Source organism: Erinaceus europaeus, chromosome 3 (assembly GCF_950295315.1).
Source record: "Erinaceus europaeus chromosome 3, mEriEur2.1, whole genome shotgun sequence".
Classification (NCBI taxonomy): domain Eukaryota; kingdom Metazoa; phylum Chordata; class Mammalia; order Eulipotyphla; family Erinaceidae; genus Erinaceus; species Erinaceus europaeus.
Window position 1 is genome coordinate 74,470,122 of NC_080164.1, and position 26,053 is coordinate 74,496,174.

Sequence of the window (26,053 nt, forward strand, 5' to 3'; positions counted from 1 at the left end):
AGAACTTAAAAACAGAGCCAGAAAGGATCGAGTGGTAACGCAGCAGGTTAAGCACAAATGGCACAAAGTGCCAAGGACTGGCATAAGGATTCCGGTTTGAGTCTCTGGCTCCCCACCTGCAGGGGGGTCATTTCATGGGCAGTGAAGCAGGTCTGTAGGTGTCTGTCTTTCTCTCCCCCTCTCTGTCTTCCCCTTCTCTCTATTTCTCTCTGTCCTGTCTAACAATGACAATATCAATAACAACAACAATGGAAAACAACAAGGGCAACAAAAGGGAAAATAAATACATATAAAAATAAATAAAAATTTAAAAAAAGGGAGGGGTAAATAATAAATAGCAACTTACTGTTGTTGACTATTGTGACCCAGTTTCCCTTCAAATAATCCTGAACTGTAATGTATTGCCTAGTATTCTTTCAGAACTTGACACTATTGAACAGACTGTGATTGTAGTAGGTCTAGGCCCTCTGAAATCATTGCAAAAAGCAATGTAAGGCTGAAAATTAGAAGGGGAAAAATTCTCAAAACAATGTTGGAAACATCTTTATTTTATTTTAATACTGATTTCCTTTTTGTTGCCCTTGTTTTTTTATTGTTATTATAGTTGTTATTGTTGTTGATGTCGTCATTATTGGATAGGACAGAGAGAGGAGGGGATGACAGAGAGGGGGAGAGAAAGATAGACACGTACAGACCTGCTTCACCGCCTGTGAAGTGACTCCCCTGCAGGTGGGGAGCCCAGGACTCGAACCCAGATCCTAAGGTGGAGAGCCTGGGGCTCGAACCCAGATCCTAACGCCGGTCCTTGCGCTTTGCACCACGTGCGCTTAACCCGCTGTGCTATCGACCAATTCCCAACATTTTAATTTTAAAACGTAATTTATTATTAATTTTGAAAATATTTATTTTATTTATTTTGGGTAGAAAAAGAGAGAAATTGAGAGGTAAGGGAGAGATAGAGATAGATAGATATCCCTGCAACCCTGTTTTGCTGCTTATGAAAATTCCCCCCTTGTAGTGGAGACTTGGGGCTTGAACCTCGGCTCTTGTGCATAGTAACATGTCTGTTGTACTAGGTGTACCACTACCTGGCCCCTATTTATTATATTTTAATTAGACATAGATAGATAGAGAGAAAGAGAGAGAGAGAGGGAGAGAGAGAGAGAAAGAGAAAGAGAGCGGTTGAGAGAGAGAGAGAGATAAGAAGACAGAGAACCAAAGCATCACTCTGGTATATGCAATGCTAGGGACTGAACTTGGGACTCATGCCTGAGAGTCCAATAATTTATTTACTCTTTCCTTTTTGGATAGGGACAGAGAAGAATTGAGAGGGAATGGAGAGATAAGAGGGAGAAAGAGAGACACTGACAGCAGAACTGCTTCATAGCTAGTAAGGCTGTTCCCTCTGTGTGTGTGGTATGGGGTCTGCACGTGGTAACATGTGTGCTCTACCCATTGAGCTACTACTGCCTGACCTCTGAGGATCCAATTTTTTTTTTTTATTATTTACTTTTTTAACAAATATTTATTTATTCCTTTCTTTTTGTTGCCCTTGTTGTTTTATTGTTGTGGTTATTATTGTTGTTGTTGATGTCATCATTGTTGGGTAGATCAAAGAGAAGTGGAGAGAAGAGGGGAAGACAGAGGGGGAGAGAAAGACAGACACCTGCAGACCTGCTTCACCGCCTGTGAAGCGACTCCCTTGCAGGTAGGAGGCCAGGTGCTCGAACTGGGATCCTTCTGAGGGTCCTGGCACTTCGCGAGCTTAACCCTCCTTGCCACCGCCTGACTCCCGAGGATCCAATATTTTATCCATTGCACAACCTCCTGGGCTGCCAGCAACATCCTTACTGACCAAGGATATTAGGTATAGAATATTTACTTGAACTTAGAGTCCTATTTTTCTGCCATCTCGCAAAAACCATTCTGTAAGGGGGTTGGCGGTAGTGCAGTGGGTTAAGTGCACGTGGCTAAAGCGCCATGACCCGTGTAAGGATCCAGGTTGGAGCCCCTGAACCCCTACCTGCAGGGGAGTCGCTTCAGAGGTGGTGAAGCAGGTCTGCAGGTATCTATCTTTCTCTCCCCTTCTCTGTCTTCGCCTCCTTTCTCCATTTCTCTCTGTCCTATCCAACAACAACGACAATAATAACCACAACAATGGTAAAACAACCAAGGTAACAAAAAGGAAATTAATGGCCTCCAGGAGCAGTGGATTCATGGTGCTGACACCGAGCCCTGGTAATAACCCTGGAGGCAAAAAAAAAAAAAAAAACTATCCTGTAAAATTTATGTTCTGTATTGGAGACTCTAGGAAGATGCACTAAACAGACCATTTTAATTGTTTGCTGGGCTTTCCAGTGCGCAGAATTCCTGGACATGAGTCATTAGCACAGAACATTAGCATAACAAACTTCAGAATCTTCTGAAACAAACACATGGGGTTTTGATCTGCTAACTTTTTTTTTTTCTTCTTCTTCTTCTTTTTGCCTCCAGGGTTATTGCTCAGTGCCTGCACTATGAATCCACTGCTCCTGGAGACCATTTTTTCCCTTTTGTTGCCCTTGTTGTCTATCGTTGTTGTTAATATTGTTGTCATCGTTGTTGGATAGGACAGAGAGAAATAGAGAGGATGGGAAGACAGAGAGGGGGAGAGAAAGACACCTGCAGACCTGTTTCACCGCCTGTGAAGCGACTCCCCTGCAGGTGGGGAGCCGGGGGCTCGAACCAAGATCCTTACGCTGGCCCTTGCGCTTTGCGCCGCCTGAACTTAACCCGCCGCGCTACCGCCCGCCCCCCAATGTGCTAACTTCTTATCCTGACAAACAAAAGCCTTATTTCCTTAGTCCTACAATCCGATTTACTTTGGCATTTCTGTGTTAAAAGACACACCACCCCCAAAAAAAATTCAGATAATTTTTCCTTTGTGTTAAGAAATGTTTTAATTTCTTATTTTCCCTTTGTTGCCCCCTTTTTATTGTTGTTGTAGTTACTATTGTTGCTATTGATGACATCGTTGTTGGATAGGACAGAGAGGAATGGAAGACAGAGAGGGGGTGAGAAAGACACCTGCAGACCTGCTTCACCACCTGTGAAGTGACCTCCCCCTGCAGGTGGGGAGTTGGGGGGGCTGGAACCGGGATTCCCTAAGGGGTCCTAGCGCTTTGCGACATGAGCGCTTAACCCCGCTGTGCTATCGCCCGATTCTCAAGAAATGGTTTTTAAGAGGACATATTGAGGGTAAAGGAAAAGACTGACAAGGGAAGCCTTTATAATTTTTGAGTTACGTTAGTGAAAAACTCAAGACTTAGGAAATGGAAGTGGGGCTAAGGTATTCTGGCCACACTGAAATAAAAAGTAGAAGCTACTTTTGTGTCTTGTGGGAAGGGAATTGAAAATGGCTCTGGAAGGCTTATTTAGGATGCTAGGTCATCAGGACTGAAGTCACAGCACTTTCCGAGGATCTGGACATAAAGCAAGGCAGGGTTTTTCTATTCTTGCCCAGGACAAGCAAGTGGAATTAGCCTCTGTTTTAAAGAAATTAATTCAGTATCTACCCCTGATATGTATGGGATATCTTATCAGGTAAAGGAATAATGAAATAGGAATAGTAAAAACAAGTGCAGAGACAAAAAGATTTGGTGGTCTGGGAGGTGATGCAGTGGATAAAGCTTTGGATCCTTAAACAGGAGGTCCTGAGTTCAATCCGCAGCATCACATGCAGCATAGTAATGTCTGGTTCTTTCTCTCTCTCTCTCTCCTGCTATCTGTTTCATTAATAATAAAATCTAAGAAAGAGGGGGGGGCAGGCAGAGAGATTTGCTCAAAGTTACTAAGAAATTTCTGGAGAACTAAGTTTCCACATCCAGATTAGTGTAGGAAGCTGACAGTGCACCAAGCTGCATTAGAAAATTGGCAGCTTACTTTACCAAATGAGATAGTGATGGCTCTAGGGTTACTCTCCTTCCAGAGTGCACAGCAGTAGGGCTGCGTGAGGGATCGTAAAAGGAACCAAGATTCCATAGTGTCGGGGCCAAAGTGATTCCGCATTTCGGAAATAATTGAATCGCACGAAAAATTGGTCAAAAAGCAACAGATGGAACCTCATTTAAAACTGACACTTTCAGGAAGAACAACGTTTACTTGTTTTCTATTTTTCCACTGCAAATGACAAATGATGCAATGAAACTAAATATTCCTGGGGGTGGGAAAGAAATATTCTTGAATTTAAAAGAGGGTGAAGAACTACAGAATAATGAGGGTTAACACAAAGAAAAGCAAAGCAGGGAGGCGTATCAGCTAGCACTTGAACCCGAGCCCCACCTCCACCCGGATCTGGGGAAATGTAGATCCGCCGGGTCTTGGAGCAAAACCGGGACTAGCAGCTCCCACAGGCTCCAACCTCCCCGCCTCTGTCCAGCCGAGCTCCACCCCGCAGCTAGGTTCTACGCCTCCGTACTTCCGCCCCGAGCCTGGGAGAAAAGAGGCGGGACTTCCGGTGTTTCGAAAACTTCCGGCAGTAACCGGAAGACGGCGACTCAAGCGCCGAATCCCGGGTCCTCTGATACGCCTGGCGGGAAGGTGAGGTGAGTGTCGCCTCTGCAGTTCTCCCGCGGGTTCCCGAGAGCCTCGCACCGCGCCCCCGGCCTTGGGAGGTTTTTTTTTTTTTTTTTTTTTTGGGTGTGTGTGTGTCATTACAAGTGTTCTTGGCGCTTATTTAAGAAATAACACTCCCTCGAAGGTGAGAAGTTTCATTGCATTTACGGTCGACTGTCCGTTTCCCACAACCTGCACCGGGAGCATCCGTCCCAGATGCCGCGTGTATGGCGCAAACTCTGTCCGGCCGCCGCGGCTGTCAGCGCACAGGGTGGGCCTGGCTGCGCGGGGACTAACCTGGATCGGTGCTGATACCTGAGCGGTGGGAGGTGGGGGAAGAAGCACCTTGTCTTTCCAGTGTTAGGCTGCGCCCTGCAGAAAGGAGCCGCATCCACAGGCGCCGAGTGAGTGTCTTGAGTGAATGGGAACCCCAGGCAGCTTGCCTCCACTGTCTCGCAGGACCGCTCTTTTAGTGTGGACAAATACAGGTCTAGCCCTGGCGTTTGGAGGCTACGAGTTCCCGTCTTTTCTCTGCCACGTAGCTCTGTCCTTTTAGAAGCCCTTTCTCCTCGCTGGAGCCTCGGGCTCGCTCTCATTCATACCAGGGCATCGCTGGGCAGATCTGATTTTCGAGACTTCCAACGCTAGTATTTGGTTGCCTTACTAGTTAAGGGGATGTGCTGACATGCTAGAGAGCAATCTTTGGTATTATAAAGGGAGCTTAAAGTGCCTACTAAAAAGGCTGCTTCCTTTGCTCTCCTTAAAATGTCCAGTTGTAGTTTTTCTCAGTTTTAGTTTAATGTTTGTGTAGGTAGGTGTCTTCATCCCTTCTGATTTTCACTCTCTCGAGTTTTAATGCCTCCTCCTTTCGTAATATGACATCAGCCTTTGACTTGTTGACTTGTTGACATAGCAAGTGCTCAAGTCCCCACCAAGGTGAGAAGGGATGCGCCTGTTGTCAAGACAACTTTGAAGGAGACAAAGTTTCATGCCAGTAAGAATAGGGATCTTCTTCTTGGGTCCATGCACCCAGAGGGATAAAGAATAGGAAAGCTTCCAATGGAAGAGATGGGAAACAAAACTTTGGTGGTGGGAATTGTGTAGAATTATACCCCTCTTTTTTTAAAGGCGTATCTTATTTATTTATTAATTTATTTTCCCTTTAGTGTTTATTTATTTCCTTTTGTTGCCCTTGTTGTTTTATTGTTGTTATTATTGTTGTTACTGATGTAACAACATCATCATTGTTGGGTAGGACAGAGAGAAATAGAGAGGAGGGGAAGACAGAGAAGGGGAGAGAAAGCTAGGCACCTGCAGACCTGCTTCACCACCTGTGAAGCGACTCCCCTGCACGTGGGGAGCTGGGGGCTCGAACCGGGATTTTTACACGGGTCCTGGCGCTTTGTGCCACGTGTGCTTAACCCACTGTGCTATCACCTGACTCCCGCCTTTTTTTTTTTTAACTGTTGTTGTTGTTGTTATTGATGTCGTTAGATAGGACAGAGAGAAATGGAGAGAGGAGAAGAAGACAGAGAAGGGGAGAGAAAGACAGACACCTGAAGACCTGTTTCACCGCCTGTGAAGCGACTCCCCTGCAGGTGGGGAGCCGAGGGCTCGAACCGGGATCCTTAAGCCGACCCTTGTGCTTCGCGCCACGTGCGCTTAACCCGCTGCTACTGCTTGACTCCCACTTATCCTACACTCTTGTCAATCGTTAAAATATATATATAAAAAAATGACAACAATAACAACAACAACAACGGTAAACGACAAGGGCAACAAAAGGGAAAAAATAGCCTCCAGGAGCAGTGGATTTGTGTAGTGCAGGCGCTGAGCCCCATCAATAACCCTTGAGGCAAAAAAAAAAAAAAGGATAGGGATCTTCTATACAGGTAAATGAGGCCTTATTATTACCTGACTAATCTGAGAGAGGAGAAGGAGCCAGCTTACAGTACTGCACAGTGAACCTAAGAGAATCATGATGGTTACAAACACTGAGAGAATGTTGTGGCTATATCCAGTGGTGAATGTGATAAAAGATATGTATAGTTTGAGAGCTTGTTTGGCGGCTCTAGCAGGGGAGTGCAGCTACTTTATACCCTCGACTGAAGACTGGTTCACCTCTATTGGGGAAGGCCGTCCTTTTGGACCTACCAAGCGAGCAGCTTGGAGTGAGGCACTTGGAGCAGTGAGGGAGGAAAGGGACACCCACCTAGCCAGCTAGATCAGCTGAATCAACCCTGGCCATCAGTGGGTTGATAGATGTCATAGCCAGATCGCCCTCACATCCGAGAGATATGTATATTTTGATACCAAGTGGAAAATGGAGCTGGAAGTCACTGGATTTTTAGAAAGCATTTTCTAAATCATCTTTTGGATTGATAGGTAGTGACTGGGATATAGAGGCAAGGGTGGAAGCATTGAAATCAGTTATTAAAGTAACCCAGGTGAGAAATGTTGGTGACTAAAGACTCACTGGTGATCATAGGAGTTAGTGTATACTTAGGAGGAAGAATGTGTGTGGGATTGAAGGTGGAAGAAGGAGGAAAGAGATGTGCAAGTTTTTGGCCTAGCAATTGAAACTTTGGAGGATGATGAATGCACGCATTATATAGTGAAGACGTTTGTAGTTTATTATATGCCGATTTTAGCTCAAAAAAAAGTTACGGATGTTCCAAGGTTCAGGCTTAAGAAGCAGATTTGTGGTAGTGCCTTTTACTTTGATGGAAAAAACAGCTTAGCTTTGTGGAAAAGAAATGGTTATTAGGAGATTCATTATGGATATGTTATATTTGAGATAATATGTAATTTAGATATATCTCTAATATGTAATTTAGATATATCTTGCATTTAGGCAGTCAGTTTATTATGTAAATCTCAATCTCAGACAAGATTTGGGATGGAACTGTTAGGATTGTTATTAAGTGATGTGAATATTTAAAAACTTGGGAGTGGATGGATTTTGGTTCCTTTAACAATTTCTGTGATGTGTATAAAGGAACATGGGAGGAGTGGAGATGGAAAGTTCTCAGGAACATTGGTTTTTAAAAACAAGTATGGGGAGCCAGGCGGTGGCTCAGCGGGTTAAGTGTACATGGGTTAAGCGTACATGGCGCAAAGCGCAAGGCCCCTGGCTCTCACCTGCAGGGGGATCGCTTCACAGGTGGTGAAGCAGGTCTACAGGTGTCTATCATTCTCTCCCCCTCTCTGTCTTCCCCTCCTCTCTCCAGTTCTCTCTGTCTTATCCAACAACAACAGCAGCAATAATAACAATAATAATAATAACCACGATAAACAACAAGGGCAACAAAAGGGAAAAAAAACACCAAGTCTGCATACCCCTGTGTAGATTGTTTTTAAGAAATAGTTTCTAGGGCCAGTGAAATAACTCACTTGGATAGTGTGCTGTTCCGTCATGTGCATGATACAGGTTGGAGCCTGGCTACGTCAAATGAAAGAAGCTTCAGTGCTGTGTTATCTTTCACTCTCTTTTTTAAAATATTATTTATTTATTTATTACTGGATAGAGACAGAGTAATTGAAAGGGGAGGGGAGATAGAGAGGGAAAGATACAGATACTTGCAGCTCTACTTCATCACTTGTGAAGCTTTCCCCTGCAGGTGGGGACCAGGAGACACCTGGTGGGGTTGGGGGATTGAACCGGGATCCACTGCTTCTGTGGGCATTTTTTTTTTTTTAAAGATTTTTTGATAGAACAGAGAAATTGAGAGAGGAGGGGGAGATAGGAAAAGAGAAAGACACCTGTAGACTTGCTTCACTATTTGTGAAGCGATCCCCCTTCTGGTGGGGAGTTGGGAGCTCACCCCAGATCCTTGGTCTTTTTTTTTTTTTTTGCCTGCATGGTTATTACTGGGTTTCAGTGGTGGTGCCTGCATACCGAACCCACTACTGGGAGGCTATTTTTTCCCCTTTTGTTGCCCTTGTTGTTTATCACTGTTGTTATTATTATTGTTGCTGTTGGCTAGGACAGAGAGGAATTGAGAGAGGACAGGAGGACAGAGAAGAGGAGAGAAAGACACCTGCAGACCTGCTTCACTGCTTGTGAAGGGAACCCCCTGCAGGTGAGGAGCCAGGGGCTCGAACCAGGATCCTTATGCCGGTTGTTGCTTGTTGCTCTTCGAGCCATGTGCATTTAACCTGCTCCTCTACCGTCCGGCCTCCCCCTCCCCTGTCCTTGCTCTTTGTACTGTATGCGCTTAACCCAGTGTGCCATCTGGCCCCCCCCATGCATTTTCTAAAACATTTCTACCTGAAGTTAGCCTAGGTGTTCATGCATATTCTTCCCGTGCCACCTCCCTTTTCAGATTTGTATTTTTTTCTAATTTACATCTTACCCATGACTCTGTTACTTCATAAAACAGCATCTGGAAATATTTATTTTATGGGAAGTCATTTTAAATGACTAGTTTTTTTTTTTTTTGTTGTTGTTGTTGATGTTGTCGTTGTTGGATAGGACAGAGAGAAATGGAGAGAGGAGGGGAAGACGGACAGGGGGAGAGAAAGATAGACACCTGTAGACCTGCTTCACCGCCTGTGAGGCGAGCCCTGCGGGTGGGGAGCCAGGGGCTTGAACTGGGATCCTTGCTCAGGTCCTTGAGCTTTGTGCCACTGCTCTACTGCTTGACTCCCACAAGTTATCTTTTATGATCAGTTCCTAGCAGCACTCATCTGAGGAAGGATGAGCTGTATAAAAATAAAGTTCTAGGGAGCTGGGCAGTAGCACAGCGGGCACAAAGACCTGCATAAGGATCCAGGTTTGAGTCCCCGGCCCCCCACCTGCAGGGGAGTTACTTCACAGGTGATGAAGCAGGTCTGCAGGTGTCTATCTTTCTGTCCCCCCTTTGTCTTCCCCTCCTCTAGCCATTTCTTTCTGTCTTATCCAACAACGACGACATTAATAACAACAGCAGTAACTACAACAACAATGAAAAACAACAGTAACAACAACAATAAAAAATAAGGGTAACAAAAGGGAAAATAAATATAAAAATTTTTTAAAAATAAAGTTCTAAAAAGAAAAAGAGTTGGGAGATTATCCTGTGCACTTCCTGGAGGTTGTGTTCCTAGGTCCCTCTGGGTGCTCTTTGCCTAGTAATGCTGCACCTGCTACACTGAGAAGGACTGTAGCAGCTAAGAGAACATGTACCCTTTTGGGGTGGCTTCTTTGATATTTCTGTAAGACTCTGCTTTCTCCTTCAAGTGGGTGCAAGAACCAGAGGTGTTATAGCATGTGACTGGTTTAGAAACTTGTTTAAGGAGTTCTAATTATATCAGAGTCCTAGGCAGACTTTGAATGGCTTGACATTCATTCTTTAGGTAATAAACCTTAATCAGCTAAAGTAAATTTGTTTGCTTCCTGTACTATATGATACCTCAGATTACTTGTCATATTTTTCCCCCTCTACTGGACCTTTGAATTTGGCATATGTGTATGAAAGAGTAAATAGAGACAGAGGGTGTGAGGGTACAAAATACTGTTCTGCCAGAGACTAAACCCAGTACTTCATTCTTGTAAAAAATAAACAAAACAGGTGCTCCATTGCTGAGTCACCTTCCAGACTCTGAATTTCAGAGATACATACATGCGCACACGCACGCATACACACATATAAAATGATGTTAGTTATTAAGGATTCTGAAATTTTATTGTATAACCAAATGGATTCTTTTAGTCTGATTGCTTCTTCAATCAGAATCATTTATTTGATTGTTACCTTTGTAGTGAGGCCTCTATACTGTAAGAAAATATAAAGAAGGGAAAATACCTGTCTGTTAAGATATTCTTTATTAAAAAGACTATAATTTGCTATCTGATAAATCATCAAATAACATTTGTACACTTAAGCACACAATTCTAAGCTTATACTTTTCTAAGGATGACTCACACTCAGTGTTATAAAACCATTGCAGTACTGTTAGTTGCTCTTATGATTGACAAGAACATAGAGGAAACCAGCATTTGAATTTGTGAATGATACTCTTTAAAAAAAAACACAAAACTAGTATTTTCTAGTAGAAAGGTTGTTAGAATGCTAGGTTTGAAAAGCACATCAGTCTATAGACAAATGATTCAATCATGCTGAATTTGCCATTTCTTCCAGATGTCATCATTGCCAAGAAGAGCAAAAGTAAAAGTCCAGACTGTGGAATGCAGAGATGAATTTTCCTCCTTCTCTGAGTTGTAAGCATATTGATTTAATAGAATGGTGGGAGAATGATGTATACTTTTAAAAAAAAAAAAATTATTTATTGGGTATTAATGGTTTACAGTTGCCAGTAAAATACAATAGTTTGTACATGTATGACTGTTGGGTAGTATGCCAGCTCCCCCTGGCTTCTGCTTAACCTAGCACTGGTATGCCTATATAGGGATTGGTTTGATCCTATTCAAAGCCGTCTATTTACATACATCACTTTTACATTTATATAAAGCACCACACTCTCTCCAGGGCATTGGTGGTTTAGTGGTAAAATTCTCACCTGCTCAGCCCCCTCTCCTTGTCACACCCTGATCCTCTCTTTGTCACACCCTGATCTTCCACCAGTCACTTTTCGCTCCACCCTCTCTATGTCACATCCTGTTTCCAACCTACTTGGAGAGTATAAAAACAGCTGCTCTTCTGACTAAAGACACTTGGAAATTGCTTTCCGGCTCCGAGGGTTCCAGAGTGTATCTCCTGTGAAGTTAGTGTGGCACGAGTTCCTGATCCCTCTCCCATGCAGCAGCCTAGATCGGCTCCAGTTGAGTTCTCTCAACCCAGAGAGCACTAGCTCGGGAAGAAGCACCCTCAGGTTATCCCGGCATTTGGCGCCCGGAACAGGGACACGTAAGCAGCCGATTTACAGGAAGATATCCTAGATAAGTACACACTTGTCGTATGCTTTACATTGGTTTGTTCTAGCCCTCCCCCGCCAAGAGAATTTGATCAGTCCTATTAATTTCGCGGGCCTGCTTGGCCCTGCCCCAAGGAACCCCGGGAGAGGGTTCCTGAGTTCGAGAGTGCCAGAGTTCCTGAGTTCCTGAATTCGAGAGTTTCAGGGTTACAGAGTAAGAGAGAGTTCCAGTGTGCCAGAGTTTCAGAGGGCTCTCAAGTACGAGAGTTCCAGAGTGCCAGAGTTGGAGAGTTCCTGAGTTCCAGAGTAAGAGAGAGAGTGCTTGTGCCACCGCAAAGAGACAGCAGAGTTCTGTTTGGTGATTAGTTTGTCTTAGTTTATGAATCGTTATTCCTGAATAAAGAAATACAGCTTCCCTGCCCAGCCGTTGTCTCCGCGTCTCTGTTACCCACCGCGAAGCTAACCCGCCCGGCTAGAGCCTACGAATTTTAACAACACACACCTTTTGGGTATCTGCAATATTGTGTTAAGGCACTGTGATTTTTTTTCTTTCTTATTGTTTTCCTGATCTCTCCACCATGGAAAATCTTTTCCAAATTCTGCATTCTTTTTCCAGTATACAATTTTTGTATATCTGGGACATTTTTCTTGGGGCTGCACCTTATATCCTGTTGATCATCATAGCAGCTTTTAAGGGATATATAGGGCAACCTCTCAAAAGGCTTAAGGACCTAGAGGCTGAGGTCCAAGAGATAAAGGAAGTCATCATAGAACTTAACCAGCACCTTAAAAACAAGAAGAAGCAAAGGCCTGCCGTGATCCTGACCCACCCTAATTCCTCTGCATCTTGCCCTGAGGCCTCTATTTTGGCATCTTCCTCTGAGGCCCCCATTTTGGCAGACACGTGTCCGGAACCTCCTGCTGCCTCCATGACTGCTTCTTCGCCCACCCCCGTTTTGACAGACACATGTCCGAATTCTCCTGTAGCCTCCAAAACCATTTCTTCGGTCGCTTGTCCAGAAGCTTCCACTTCGGTGACTCCTCCTAATGCTACACACTTATCAGAGCAAGTCCACACATTTCCGGTCAATGTCACCCCCAATAGACAAAAACCTCAGGCCTGGTATCCGAATTCCACCAAAGACCTGAAGGAACTACGCCAGGCTATCAAAGGTGACGGTATTCATGCCCCATGGACCAGGTCCATTTTACAAGGCTTGCTTCAGAACCTTAATATTCCCCAAGATTGGAGGGATGTAATTCGCGCTACGCTCCCAGGCCCCCTCTTCCTGCAATGGGAGGCATTCTTTCACGACGAATGTTTACAGCAATCGCGGAATAATATTCAAAATCAGCCAGAGGGGAATTTTGATGCATTGTTTGGAACAGGCCAATTAGAAACAGGGATTCAACAGGCGGAAGCTAAGTTTCCACCTGGGTATTTTGATCAGGTACGCCTGTGTGCATTAAGAGCATGGGAGCGATTAACACCACCCATGGGAGCGGCCTCAGCCCCCATTCTCTCCCTTCAACAAGAACCTGATGAATCCCTCACTAAATTCATTGCCAGGGTCCAGTTGAGTTTGGAAAGGAAGATTTATAATCCTGACGCTCGTTTTCTCCTCCTGCGATCCATAGTCTGGGATGGAATGCTTCTGCATTTTCGACAGGCCTCTATCACTCTTAAAAACGAACACCCAGATACTTGGATTATAGCTACACAGGATCTCAGATCAAGCTCTTTTCAAGGACCTATGTTACAGGCCTATGCAGCTACCTTACATAAGCAAAAAGGGGCTTGCTTTCAGTGCGGTCACCAAGGGCATTGGCGTAACCCATGTCCAGAAAATAGACCGCGATCCCACCTCCAGTTAGGGCAACCCCGCCTCCAGACAGGGAATCAGAGACCACGAATGCCTTGTCCCAGATGCCAGAAAGGATTTCACTGGAGGAGAGATTGTTGGTCAAGGTTCCATAGGAACGGCACACCACTGCCAAATGTAAACAGGGATTTAAACTAGATGTGGGGCTTCCCTTAGCCCCGCCCCCAAGAGGGAAGGAAGCAGGTCGCCCGCTTGGTGCTGTGCCCTCCTTCCACAAACAGAAGCCCAGCTTGGGACCCAACCCGTCGCTACACCCACCACGCCAAGTAACAATAACAGAGGGTGAGCAGAAGGAGGAACCTGTGGTATGTGGGAACTTCCAGCATAGATATAACCGGCTGGAGCAAGAGAACAGCTCGCATTCGGAGCCTGAGATTTTATGGACCACCCCTGTTTTAGAAAGGGGTCACCCAACTATGACAGTAAAGATTGGTAATATTCCTTTTAAGTGTTTGATTGACACGGGAGCAGATAGGACAATCTTAAGACAAGCAGAGGTTCCCCAGAGTTGGGAACTCCTCCCAGGACAACACTTACATGGTGTTGGAGGATTTACTCAGGCATTCCTCACACGAGATTCCCTTGTGTGGGAAGATCCAGAAGGAACTACCAGACACTTTCGGCCTTTAATAGCTGATATAAGCACCAGTTTATTGGGAAGAGACTTGCTGGAATCTTTAGATGTAGTGATATCCTCAGACACCTCTGCAGGACACCACACTCACTCCTGTGAGACTGCTAGACCCAACCAGCACCCCCAGTACTAACTGCCACTGTTCGTAACAGAACTCCCCACTTAGATTGGCTTTCTAATGAGCCTGTCTGGGTGTAACAGTGGCCTTTGCCTAGGGAGAAGCTAGAAATTTTAAAAGAACTCGTCCAAGAGCAGTTATCTTTGGGACACATTCGTCATTCTCGGAGCCCATGGAATACTCCAGTCTTTGTGATTATAAAGCGCTCAGGAAAATGGCGCCTCCTCCAAGATCTTCGTGCAGTTAATAAAACCATGAAGGTTTGGGGCTCCCCCCAAAGGGGTTTGCCTCTTGCTTCCACAATTCCCACAGGAATTCCAATCATAGCTATTGATATACAGGATTGTTTTTTCTTTATTCCTTTACACCCACAAGATTGTAAACATTTTGCTTTCTCTGTTCCTTCTATTAATAATGCCAGCCCTGCCGATAGATTTGAATGGGTGGTACTGCCCCAGGGCATGGCTAATAGTCCTACTATTTGTCAAGAGGCTGTTAAATCTGCCCTTTTTCCATATATTCATAAGGTCCTTAAGGTTTTTCATTATATGGATGACGTGTTAATATGGAGAGAATTAGATACAGATCTCTCCGCCCTACGTGATTTTCTAATCCCTGCCTCAAAGAGAAGTGGACTTAATGTAGCTCCTGAGAAGATACAGCTAATTCCTTCAATATCTTTCTTAGGCTCAGAAATTTCCCTAACGCAGATTCGTCCTTTAAAACTTTGTGTTACTTTTCCTTCTAATCTCACTCTTGCTTCTTTACAAAGTTTTCTTGGAAATTTGAATTGGCTTAGGCAGTATCTTTATCTGCCTACGAGCTGCCTGCAACCACTGTTTGATCTGTTAAAAGGAAACAAACAGCCCTCCTCAAAGCGTATGTTAACCCCCGAAGCCTCCTTGGCACTGGAAAAAGTTAACCAGGCTCTCCAGGACATGCACCTCGTTTGGTTTTCCCCCTCCTCTCCGGTAAATCTTCTAATCTTTAACTCCACCCCCACGGTAGTGGGGGCATTGTGGCAGAAACATGGCGTTCTCGAATGGCTTCATACGCCAGTAGGCGGAGCTCCAAGACTTCTTACCAAGATTGATGCCTTAGCATTTATGGTTCGCCAAGGGAAGAAACAGATCGGTTCAGGTCTTAGGAAGGGAACCAGATTCAATCATTCTTCCCTTTTCTCTCACAGATACAGAATGGCTCATACACCACCATTCTTGTTTTGCCATAAGTTTAATGGGTTTTCCAGGATAATTAGATAATCATTTTCCCTCTAATAATTTGATAGCTTCTTTACCTCTGTTGTCTCTACTAGTACCTAAACTTTTCTCTCGAGATCCCATTCCCTCTGCTCCTACAGTGTTCACTGATGGTGGAAAAAAGGGAGCTGCTGCCCTTATATATTATCCAGGCCAGCAATACCCCAAACCTCTCTTTACTGAACTTCCTGATAATTCCCCTCAGTACAAAGAACTTTATGCTGTTTTCCTTGCATTAAAAGCTGTACCAGAATCCTTCAACCTTTTTTCTGACAGTGTGTATACTGTTAACTTACTTCCATGGCATGCTCGATCTTATGTAAGAATTGATGACAACCCACTTTCTCCTCTTTTAATTCAAATTGCCTCTATGCTCTGTTCTCGAACCCAACCACTGTATGTTCAGCACCTACGTTCCCACAGCCCTCTTCCTAGTCCCCTGTCCGAAGGGAATACTGCAGCCGACCACCTTGCCTCCACAGGAATTCTCCTAGCCTCTGTCTCTAATCTTGCTGACTTTCATTCCCTAACCCATGTTAATCTTAAAGGTCTTTGAGCTTGATTTCCTGATATTCCTCTGCCACAATTAAAATGTATTCTTGCTACATGTTCCTCCTGTGCAGGTCTAATCAAAACACCTGCTATTCGGGAGTCGGGCTGTAGCGCAGCGGGTTAAGCGCAGGTGGCGCAAAGCACAAGGACCGGCATAAGGATCCTGGTTCGAACCCCGACTCCCCACCTGCAGGAGGATCGCTTCACGGGCGGTGAAGCAGGTCTGCAGGTGTCTATCTTTCTCTCCTCCTCTCTGTCTTCCCCTCCTCTCCATTTCTCTCTGTCCTATCCAAAAATGACAACAATAATAACTACAACAATAAAACAACAATGGCAACAAAAGGGAATAAATAAATAAAATAAATATTTAAAAAGAAATTTAAAAAAAAGAGGTACTCAAAAAAAAAAAACACCTGCTATTCAAACTCTGGGGGTTAATCCTCGAGGTTTAAAAGCCAACGCTCTTTGGCAAATTGATGTTACCCACATACCCAACTTTGGCAAACAAAAATATGTGTTCGTCTCAATTGATACCTTCTCTAAGTTTATGTGGGCTATAGCTCAGACTGGAGAAAACTCAAAAAAGCTTATAAGCCATATGCTCTCCTGTTTTGTTGTAATGGGCTTATATCTTCAACTTAAAACGGATAATAGGCCTGCTTTTACTAGCAAACAATTTAAAGATTTTTGTTCCCTCTGGAATATTACTCATACTACAGGCATTCTGTATAATCCACAGGGACAAGGCATTGTTGAGAGGGCCCATCAAACTCTTAAGGCTCAATTAAATAAAGAAAAAGGGGAAATGTACCCCCCCCAATATCCAGCTGGCAAAAGCCTTAACTACATTAAATCTCTTTAATATTTACAAAAACTCAGACCAACCTCCTATTATTCTTCATTGGCAAACACCACCCACCCTCCCAGCTATTAAAGTCAAATGGAAAGACCCACTTGATAAAATTTGGAAAGGACCTGACCCCCTGTTGACAATGGGGAGGGGTTTCACATGCATTTTTCCACAAAATTACTCCAAGCCTGTTTGGGTTCTGGCCCGCCATGTCTGGCAATACCCCCATGATGGCGCTGATATCCCTGAAGAACAAGAAACACTGCAAGAAGACTGGCTGCAAGAGGACTGGCTGCAGGATGCATCCCAGGATCCATAATACAGCATGGCAGAATCTAAGATTCACAGAACTCTTCCTCCCCCCCACCCCGAATGTCTTATGCTATGACTGGCCAGTTGTGTTTTGTGAGTGAGTTAAAAAAAAAATTAAGTGAATTGAGTGACCAAAATTTTTGTACGACCCATTGTGTTCAGAGTACTCTGAAAGTTAACTGACTTTATATAAAATGGCTGGACACAGCCATGGTTTCTGGAGACGTCCAGAAACAGTCCAAAAATTGTTCATTCCTCGTTTTGATTTCTTTTTTAAGTCTTGATATAAATATGAAATGTTTAGTCTTAAACTGTGTGAGTAAAGATGGTTCAACTATGACAGTAGATCTAAATTCGCATTTGAAATGATATGTCTTATTTACAAGTTTTTCTCCTCCTGTGTGTTATAAACTATATGTTTAATATGCGTGTTTCAAGTTTGGTTAACATTAACGGTTAAAGTGTAACTTTGAAGCTACATTCTTACTAGGAGAGGTAAAATCAATTCATTAAAGTAACTGAGTGTTTAAGGTAAAACTCTAAATATTCAATGTGACAATTCATCATCTCCTAAGTTAAAATACAAATTCTATATACAGGACATTTTTGGAGGGCCCCCAAAAATGTCCTGTAAGCTATCTTGTGGAAATTAATCCACAACAAATTTGGCATCAATCTGACATTGTAAATGTACCAAAAAAAAAAATTGTCACTAAAATGTGTTAACTCTAGTAACCTGAGTTTGCTTAAAAACTCAGTGTAAAAATAGTTAAGAATCAATATATGTGACTTAAATTCGGTATGAAAATTTTGCTATATAGAGACTGCCACATGAGGTCACATAATATGACCTTTATATGAACTATGATAAGCCTTCGCATAAAGAAGCATCTGCTCATATAGAATCCCCAGAAATCCATCTTGGACCCCTGACCTCTGACATCACCCACAATTACAGCCATCCCCTGAAACCCATGATGTGACCTGACACGATCTGGAGAACCTGATTCACAGACACCAAAGGACAAGACTTTCCTACTGCCTTTCTCTCACCCATCGGTGTCTGCTCTTCCTGCTTCCGTTTCACCCATCATGTTTTGGTGGTTCCAGGTCACTCTCTACAGAGAAGAAAAGTTCCAGCAGCTGTCCTCCTCCATCAAGATAGATGTGTGGCATTTATTTCCTGGCTGTTGACATTGGACTGATGCTTCTATAGAACTTGCTGGACAATCCCTTTATACTGCTGGACTTCTTGAAGAATGATTGTAGCAGATCATAGAACTATCCGTCAGCTGACTCGGGATTTTGCAATGCCAGATCACCCCTCTAGCCCCTCGGCTTATCAGGCTCCCACTCTTCCACCCATCAGTTTCACTCTGTCCCTTGCTACTCTTACTTATCCCTCCCTGTCTTGTGCTAGTTCTTTTTGAAGACACTTACATGCTATCATTCTGCCTTCTTCTCAACAGGTTTCTGTTCACCCTTACACTGCTATTCCCCTGAAAGAGATGAAGCCTTTTACAGACATTGACCCAGTTATATATGGCCATTAAGTAAGAGGGAGATGTTGGGTAATTGTGAGAATATGGTTGAGCTTGGAAGGGCTTGAGCCTGAGGGGTGTGTCAATCCTGTTAGTCTCTCTCTCTACGGAGAGGTTGAGCAAGGAGGGACAGTAGAACCCCAAAAGGTGTGCCTCTTATCAGTCTCCCTGCCTCACAAAGTGCCCCGCACTCCTGATACTATGGCAAATAGTTAAAAAGAAAGGGGGAGATGTTGGGTAGTATGCCAGCTCCCCCTGGCTTCTGCTTAACCAAGCACTGGTATGCCTATATAGGGATTGGTTTGATCCCATTCAAAGCGGTCTATTTACATAAATCACTTTTACATTTACATAAAACACCATCTTCCCTCCAGGGCACTGGTAGTTTAGTGGTAAAATTCTCACCTGCTCCACCCCTTCTCCTTGTCACACCCTGATCCTCTCCTTGTCACACCCTGATCTTCCACCAGTCACTTTTCGCTTCACCCTCTCTATGTCACATCCTGTTTCCAACCTACTTGGAGAGTATAAAAACAGCTGCTCTTCTGACTAAAGACACTTGGAAATTGCTTTCTGGCTCCGAGGGTTCCAGAGTGTATCTCCTGCGAAGTTAGTGCGGCACGAGTTCCTGATCCCTCTCCCATGCAGTAGCCTAGATCGGCTCCAGTTGAGTTCTCTCAACCCAGAGAGCACTAGCTCGGGAAGAAGCACCCTCAGGCTATCACGGCATATGACGTTTCCAGATAACAGTACAACCCCCAGTAGGTCCTCCTCTGGCAAATGATGTATGCTTTAAGGAGTAATGTGTTGGTCATTTTCAAACTTCTTATATCATCTGGGTTAAAGATGTCTTTTCTTGAGTGGTGTATCCCAAACTCTGTTTTGGCAATTGTGATAAACTGTTGAACAAGAAGAAAACAGCCAACTAAATATGTAATATTTACACAAGACTAAAATATAGAGTATTTATACTAGACAAAGGAAAGGATCTTTTAATGTTGACTTTAGAACATAGTTTCTCAACCTCAGTACTTAAAAAAATTTTTTTTTTTAAATTATCTTTTATTTACTGGATAAGAGACAACCAGAAATCAAGAGGGAAGTGGGAGGTAGGGAGGGAGAAAGAGAGACACCTGCAACCGTGCTTCACCACTCACAAAACTTTCCCCCTGCACGTGGGGACTTGAACCTGGGTCCTTGAGCAATGTAACATGTGCTTTCAGCTAAGTGTGCCACCAACCAGCCCTAACCTCAATACTCTTGACATTGTTGGATGGAAAATTCCTTTCTCTGAGGACTGTCCTTTGCATTGTCAGATGTTTGGTAGCATCATTCGGTTTCTACTTATTAGATTCCAATATTCCTGAATTTCCTATCCCCACTGGTGACAATCAAAAATACCTCTAGACATTGCTATTGTTAAGTGTCTTCTAGGTGGGGGGCAGAATTGGCCTTCATTGAAAACCTTTGCTTTAGAGTACTGTTGTGTGTACCTTAAAGATAGTTGTTAAGTGAGTGACATTCATGTTATGCAACAATAAGTACTGTATAGAAAAATAAAGCAGAGCAAGGGGTTGTGGTAGGGAGACATTTTGACTAGTAAGGAAACTTCTTTTCAAGGGTGAGGCAAGACTTGGAGCGTAACTTACATACATTTAGGGCATGAGTTTTCTGTGGAGAGATACCTGTAGGTACAAAGATCTGGAATGAATGTCAGGGAGCAGCAAAATCAGTGTTGCAGCTTATATTCCCTAACACAGGTATTGGAAGTGAGAGTGGAGTGGGTGGGAACTTCTAGACTAACAGGACAGGGTGTTTGGCTTTTTATTGGAGAGTTCTGGTCAGTCATGTGACTTGATCAGGTTGACATTTATAAAAGATTGTCTGTTCATCATGGCAAATAGACTGAAAGGAATCAAACCTTGGAATGGGATTAATTAATAACATTGTTGTAAAAGCTTAGAATCTGGAAGTTAAAGTGGTGTAAAGTAGCCAAATGTGGGATGTATTTTGAAGATAGACTAGATATGACATGCTGATATACTAGATTTAAACTGGGAAGGAAAGGCGGGAATATTGAGGCTACTAGATGGGGAGCAGATATGAGGGTGGTGAAATCAGAACGTCTCTTATCGACTTGGCAAGTTTGATATGATTACCACGTGTCCAGTGAAAGTGGCTATGCAAGTCATAATTGAGCCCTGGTTGGAGATAACAGAATTGAGATTCCTCAGTTGTTTTTACAACTTTTTTTTGTTGTAAACTTAGTTTACAAATAATATAGAAATAAGCAAAATATAGAAAGGAAAAACACTAAGTAAGCACACAGAGAAGAGGGCTAAAGGTGAGACATTGGAAGTTTGGGAAGAGGAGGGAGGGTGGGCTGATTAGGGAGAAGCTGCCAGGGAAGCAGGAGATAAACCAGGGGAGTGGTATTCCTGGAATAGTGCATGCTGTAAGGAATGCGTGCCAGATGCTGTTTAGAAGTCCAGTATGAATAGAAGTGAGAGGTGACTGGCAGTGCTAGAACCATCACATGTGTGATAAAAATAAGACCTGTATTTCTTCATAATAGCCGAGAGCATTTTTATTTCTGTCATGTAATCTTTTCGATATTCCTATGTGAAATAGGTGAGCCCTGTGAAATTGAGGTACAAAGAAGTCATTCTGCTCTGTTTGATGATAATATGAGGAGAGGAACCCTTGGCTTTTAAAATTTCTCTTTCAATTCAGCTGCTATAGTGATATGCTATTTATTTGTTATTATTTTAAAATTTGGTGAATTGAGTCAGAAATCAAGAGGGAAGGGGCAGATAGGGAGAAGAAGAGACACCTGCAGCCCTAGTTCACCACTCAAAAAGCTTCCTTCCTGCAGATGGGGAGCAGGGCCTTGAATTTGGGTCCTTGTGCATTGCAACGTTTGTTCAGCTAGTTATGTTACCACCTGGCCCGTTGTATTGTTATTGTAATAACTTTCTTTTTGTTGAAACTTATAATTCTCAGTAACTACCCCTGTCTTAAGTGTACTTTCTAGAGCATAATTTTAAGAAGTCATTCATTCAGGGTTAGAAAGCTAGACATCCCTACTCACTAGCCTCAGTGAAGGAAATGGCCCTTCTGCCAATATTGACTTTTTTTGGTGTAAGGATAAAAGTATAACTATGGGGTTGGCAAAAGTACAAGGTCTCTACTAGGCTTTACATGATTGCTTTTCCCCAGTATTGCCATGAGTTTGATTGTTGAGTTGTTCAGCACTGGCTACACTCTAATCAGGAAACAGATCATTCTGTGAAAGCAGAACAAGGATTTTACTAAGGCAGTTTGGAAGGTCTTGGTGCTGACAGTGTAATTTAGGATGTTCTTAAACCTATTTTATTTTCTTTACATTGGGTTGAATAATAATGCAATTTAAATAAATTTGATTAGCACTTAGGTTGTTAAAATGAAAGACATCACAGTGACTGGTGTACATGACCCAGCAAATTGTTCAAGATAGTAAATGATTTCCTGGGCTGGGGAGATAGCATAATAGTTATGCAAAAGATTTTTATACCTGAGACTACAAGGCCTCGGGTTCAATCCCCAGCTCCAGCACAAACCAGAAATGAACAGTACTTCAGTGAACAAAAGAGACAAATAAAAAAACCCAAACTTATATCTTGTGTATCTGTATTTGTTAGGTGAGAGGTAAATGGAGAGCTCTGTGACTTAAATAGTGCTAAGGAGTATTTTCACTTTGGTCTCTGTTGTTTCTGTCCTCAGCAGTACCTATGTAATCTGATCATCACACCATTTTATATTAAACGGCTACCATAGCTTTTCAAGAGGTGTGTGCCCCCTCCCCTTTGACATTTTACTTCTTTTTTTTCCTGGACATTTCTTCTGTCTCTTTACTTCTAGATCATCTGCCTCTGAGAATGATGACAAGGAAGATAGTATTTGGGAGCCCCAAAAGAAAGTCCCCAGAAGTCGTAAGCAGACTGTTCCCAAGGCACCCAAACCAAAGAGGGTGCCACGGGCGAAGAAGAAGACGCTACAGATCACTGATGGTTTGGAAGATGTGACTGTTAAAGAGGAACTGGTAGGTTCTTTCTTTGGGTAGAGGAAACGCTGTCATATTACCTTAGGAATGCCATTCCTTTTATGCAGAAGGGGCAAAACATGTAAATGGCAAAACCCGTAGGGCATTGTTGTGTTCTTTGCCACGAGTCTTAACTAGTATTTCCCATCATCCATTATGTTAGAGGATAAGGACTCTATTATCAACTGGCATATATTTATATCTCACCATAAACAAAAATAAGTTTGTAGACCAACATGGACTAAACAAACAAACAAAAAAAACAGCAATGAATTACATAGGCTATTTTGCATTATGAAATAAATTGTGTATTTTCAAAATCACTTGCTGTGTGTTCCTTTATTTTTTATTAAAAAAAACTGTTGTGTATTTTAATGAGAGAGATAGGGGAAGAAAGAAAAACAACTAGACATCACTGTTGTACATGCGTTGCAAGGGACTGAACTCAGGATCTCATATTTGAGAGTCCAGTACCCTATCCACTGTACTACCTCCTCAACTGCCTGTGTGTTCCTTTAAATAGTAACCTTTCTAGAACATTCAAAATAATATTCTTTTCTCAAGAATTTTAAAATATATATATTTAATAGGAGAAAGAGGAATTGAGGGGGAGGAGTGATAGGGACAGAGACACTTGCAGCACTGCTCTACCGTTTATGAAGCTTCCCCCCTGCAGGTGGGTACAGGGAGTTCTTACATATGGTAACATGTACATTTAACCAAGTGCCCCACTGCCGACTGTGAAAATAATACTCTTAGTATTCCGTGGGTGTCTGACTTTCCAGGGATTCATTTAGTGTATGTAGTAGAGGATATTGTACTCTGCTGTGCCCCTGCTAGGGCGTAGGAACCATCCTTTCTCCTGTTTGGTGCCTCTGTTTCTTTACCTATGTATGTAAGCTTTTGCACTGAACATACTTTTAGTGGGTAGATAATCTTTACTTTCATTTGGGAAAGTTTCTACTTTTGTCATCTCTTTTGGTAGGATTGGAGCATTTATTTATTTATTTATTTATTGCGTCAAGGGTTATTGCTGGGGCTTGTGCCGGCACTATGAATCAATCCACTGCTCCTGGTGACCATTGTTTCCCCATTGTATTGGATAGGACAGAGAGAAATTGAGAGGGGTGGGAGAGAGAGGGAGAGAGAAAGACAGACACCTGCAGCCTGCTTAACCACCTGTGAAGCGTCCCTCCTGTAGGTAGGGAGCTGGAGGCTGGAGCCTGGATTGTTGAGTGGGTCATTGTGCTTAGTACTATGTGCATTGAACTGGGTGCCACCACCACCTGCCCCCGAATTTGGAGGTTTTTCATTGAGCATGGTATAGTTGCCTGAAAGCTGTTTGATTGCCTAATGTAGGCAATAAGTCTTATTTTGTTGTATTCGGATCACAAAGCCTTCAGAATCTGACTAAAGATCTGAACCTTCTTATATATCAAATGTACTTCTTCTTCTAGCGTTTGCCCTTCTTCCGTAGCCAGTCAACAGCATCAGGTTGAGCCTGATGTAAAGTTTCGAGACCTCCTTTGAATCTGGAGAGGTGGCAGTCGTTGACTATGTGGGTCATAGTCTGTCTGTAGCCGCAGGGGCAGTTCGGGTCGTCTCTGGCTCCCCAGCGGTGGAACATAGCGGCGCACCGGCCATGGCCTGTTCGATAGTGATTGAAGAGAGCCCAAATGTACTGATGCCTGTCCTCTAAATTTTAAAGTACAGTTTAAGAGGGCACAGCTTGGTATGTGTATACAATTTAAAGGGAAAAAGAGAAATAAGTTACTCAAGATACACTCTGTTTTTTTTTTTTTTTTTCTTTTTTTCATGAAAATTGCCAAAATTCTGTAAGGTTTTTTTTTTCTTTCCCTCCAGGGTTATCGATGGGGCTCGGTGCCTGCACTATGAATCCACTGCTCCTAGAGGCTATTTTTTCCTTTTGTTGCCCTTGTTGTTTGTTATTGTTGTTGTTATTGCTGTTGTTGTTGGATAGGATAGCGAGAAGTCGAGAGAGGAGGGTAAGATAGGTGGAGAGAGAGACAGACACCTGCAGACCGGCTTCACCACTTGTGAAGTGACCCCCCCTACAGGTGGGGAGCCTAGGCTCGAACTGAGATCCTTATGTTGGTCCTTGAGCTTCGCACTACATGTGCTTAGCCTGCAGTGCTACCGCCTGGCCCACAATTCTGTAAGTTCTATAGCTCAGTGAAAGCACAAGGAATGCATTAGAAGAACAGAATTGTTGAAAACTGGTTTTGGTACAGCTAGGTTGGTGTCTGTATAATAATTAAAAATGTGTTTTGGGGTTGGGGTGGCTTATCAGGTAGAGCACACATGTTACAATGTGTGACTCCCCAGGCTTGAGCCCCCAGTGACTGCATGGAAATACCTGCAGGTGAGGGAGCCTCACAAATAATGGAGCTGTGCTGCAGTGTCATTCTCTCTCCAAGGTTTGGCACATATGTAACTGCACTGCTCAAGGGCCAACTTTTTCATTTATATTTTATTTCAGATAGAAAGAGAGGAAAGCCACCACAGAATTGGAACTTTGCCTAGGGTTGTGGTGCTCCCATGCATTGCCGAGTCTTGAATCCAGGCCCTGTACATGTTAAAACTCATGCCCAATATATTGGGTAGGAGAGCTGCCTTGTCTCTCATTAAAAACTTCAACTCCAGGAGGCCAGGTGGTAGTACAGCGGGCTAAGCACACATGGTGCAAAGCACAAGGAGTGGCATAAGGATCCCGGTTGGAAACCCTGGCTCCCCACCTGTAGGAGGAGCCTACAAGTGGTGAAGCAGGTCTGCAGGTACCTATCTCTCTTCCCTCTCTCTATCTTCCCCCCTCTTGATTTCTCTCTGTCCTATCCAACAACAATGACAACAGTAACAACAATAGCAATAATAACGATGATAAACCACAAAGGCAACAAAAAGAAAAAATAGCTTCCAGGAGCAGTGGATTCATTCATAGTGCCTGACCGAGCCGCACTGATAACCCTGGAGGTAAAAAAAAAACAACCAAAAACCAAACCTCAACTCCAGCTTCATACTCTCTTTTATGTTTTCTTCTGTCATCATTCTTAGAGCTTTCTTCACTTCTTGGGTGAGCCATCTAATAACCTGTGTTCATAACTCTTTGACCTCATTATATCCAGTGACCTTTTCTTCTTTGCTTTCATTGCTTATCTCATAATCTTAGACTAAATCTAGTCTTTACCACTGATACCACTGACAGTTCTTTAAGTATTCTACTTTTGTACCACCTTCTCCTATTTTCCCATCTCATTTGTTTCAAGTACCCACTGTCACAAATTTGTAACCAAATCACGACTTTGCATCAGTAGTTCTTATCAGCTGGAATTGCCTGGAAAACTTGCTTCTCTAGCA

The 26,053-nt window shown here is 43.2% G+C and overlaps 1 protein-coding gene across 2 annotated transcripts in view; it reads left to right on the forward strand.

The window, feature by feature from the left end:
- The first annotated feature begins 4,493 nt into the window (after nucleotides 1–4,493).
- The window catches only part of SRBD1 (S1 RNA binding domain 1), a 189,253-nt gene continuing 167,693 nt past the window's right edge, over nucleotides 4,494–26,053 (forward strand). The window contains exons 1-3 of one of the 2 annotated variants that reach the window (XM_060187543.1): nucleotides 4,494–4,583; nucleotides 10,716–10,795; nucleotides 22,498–22,678. In XM_060187543.1, coding sequence (XP_060043526.1) covers nucleotides 10,716–10,795; nucleotides 22,498–22,678 — 261 coding nt within the window. In that variant the 5' untranslated portion in view covers nucleotides 4,494–4,583. The other variant, XM_060187544.1, reaches the window with a different exon arrangement.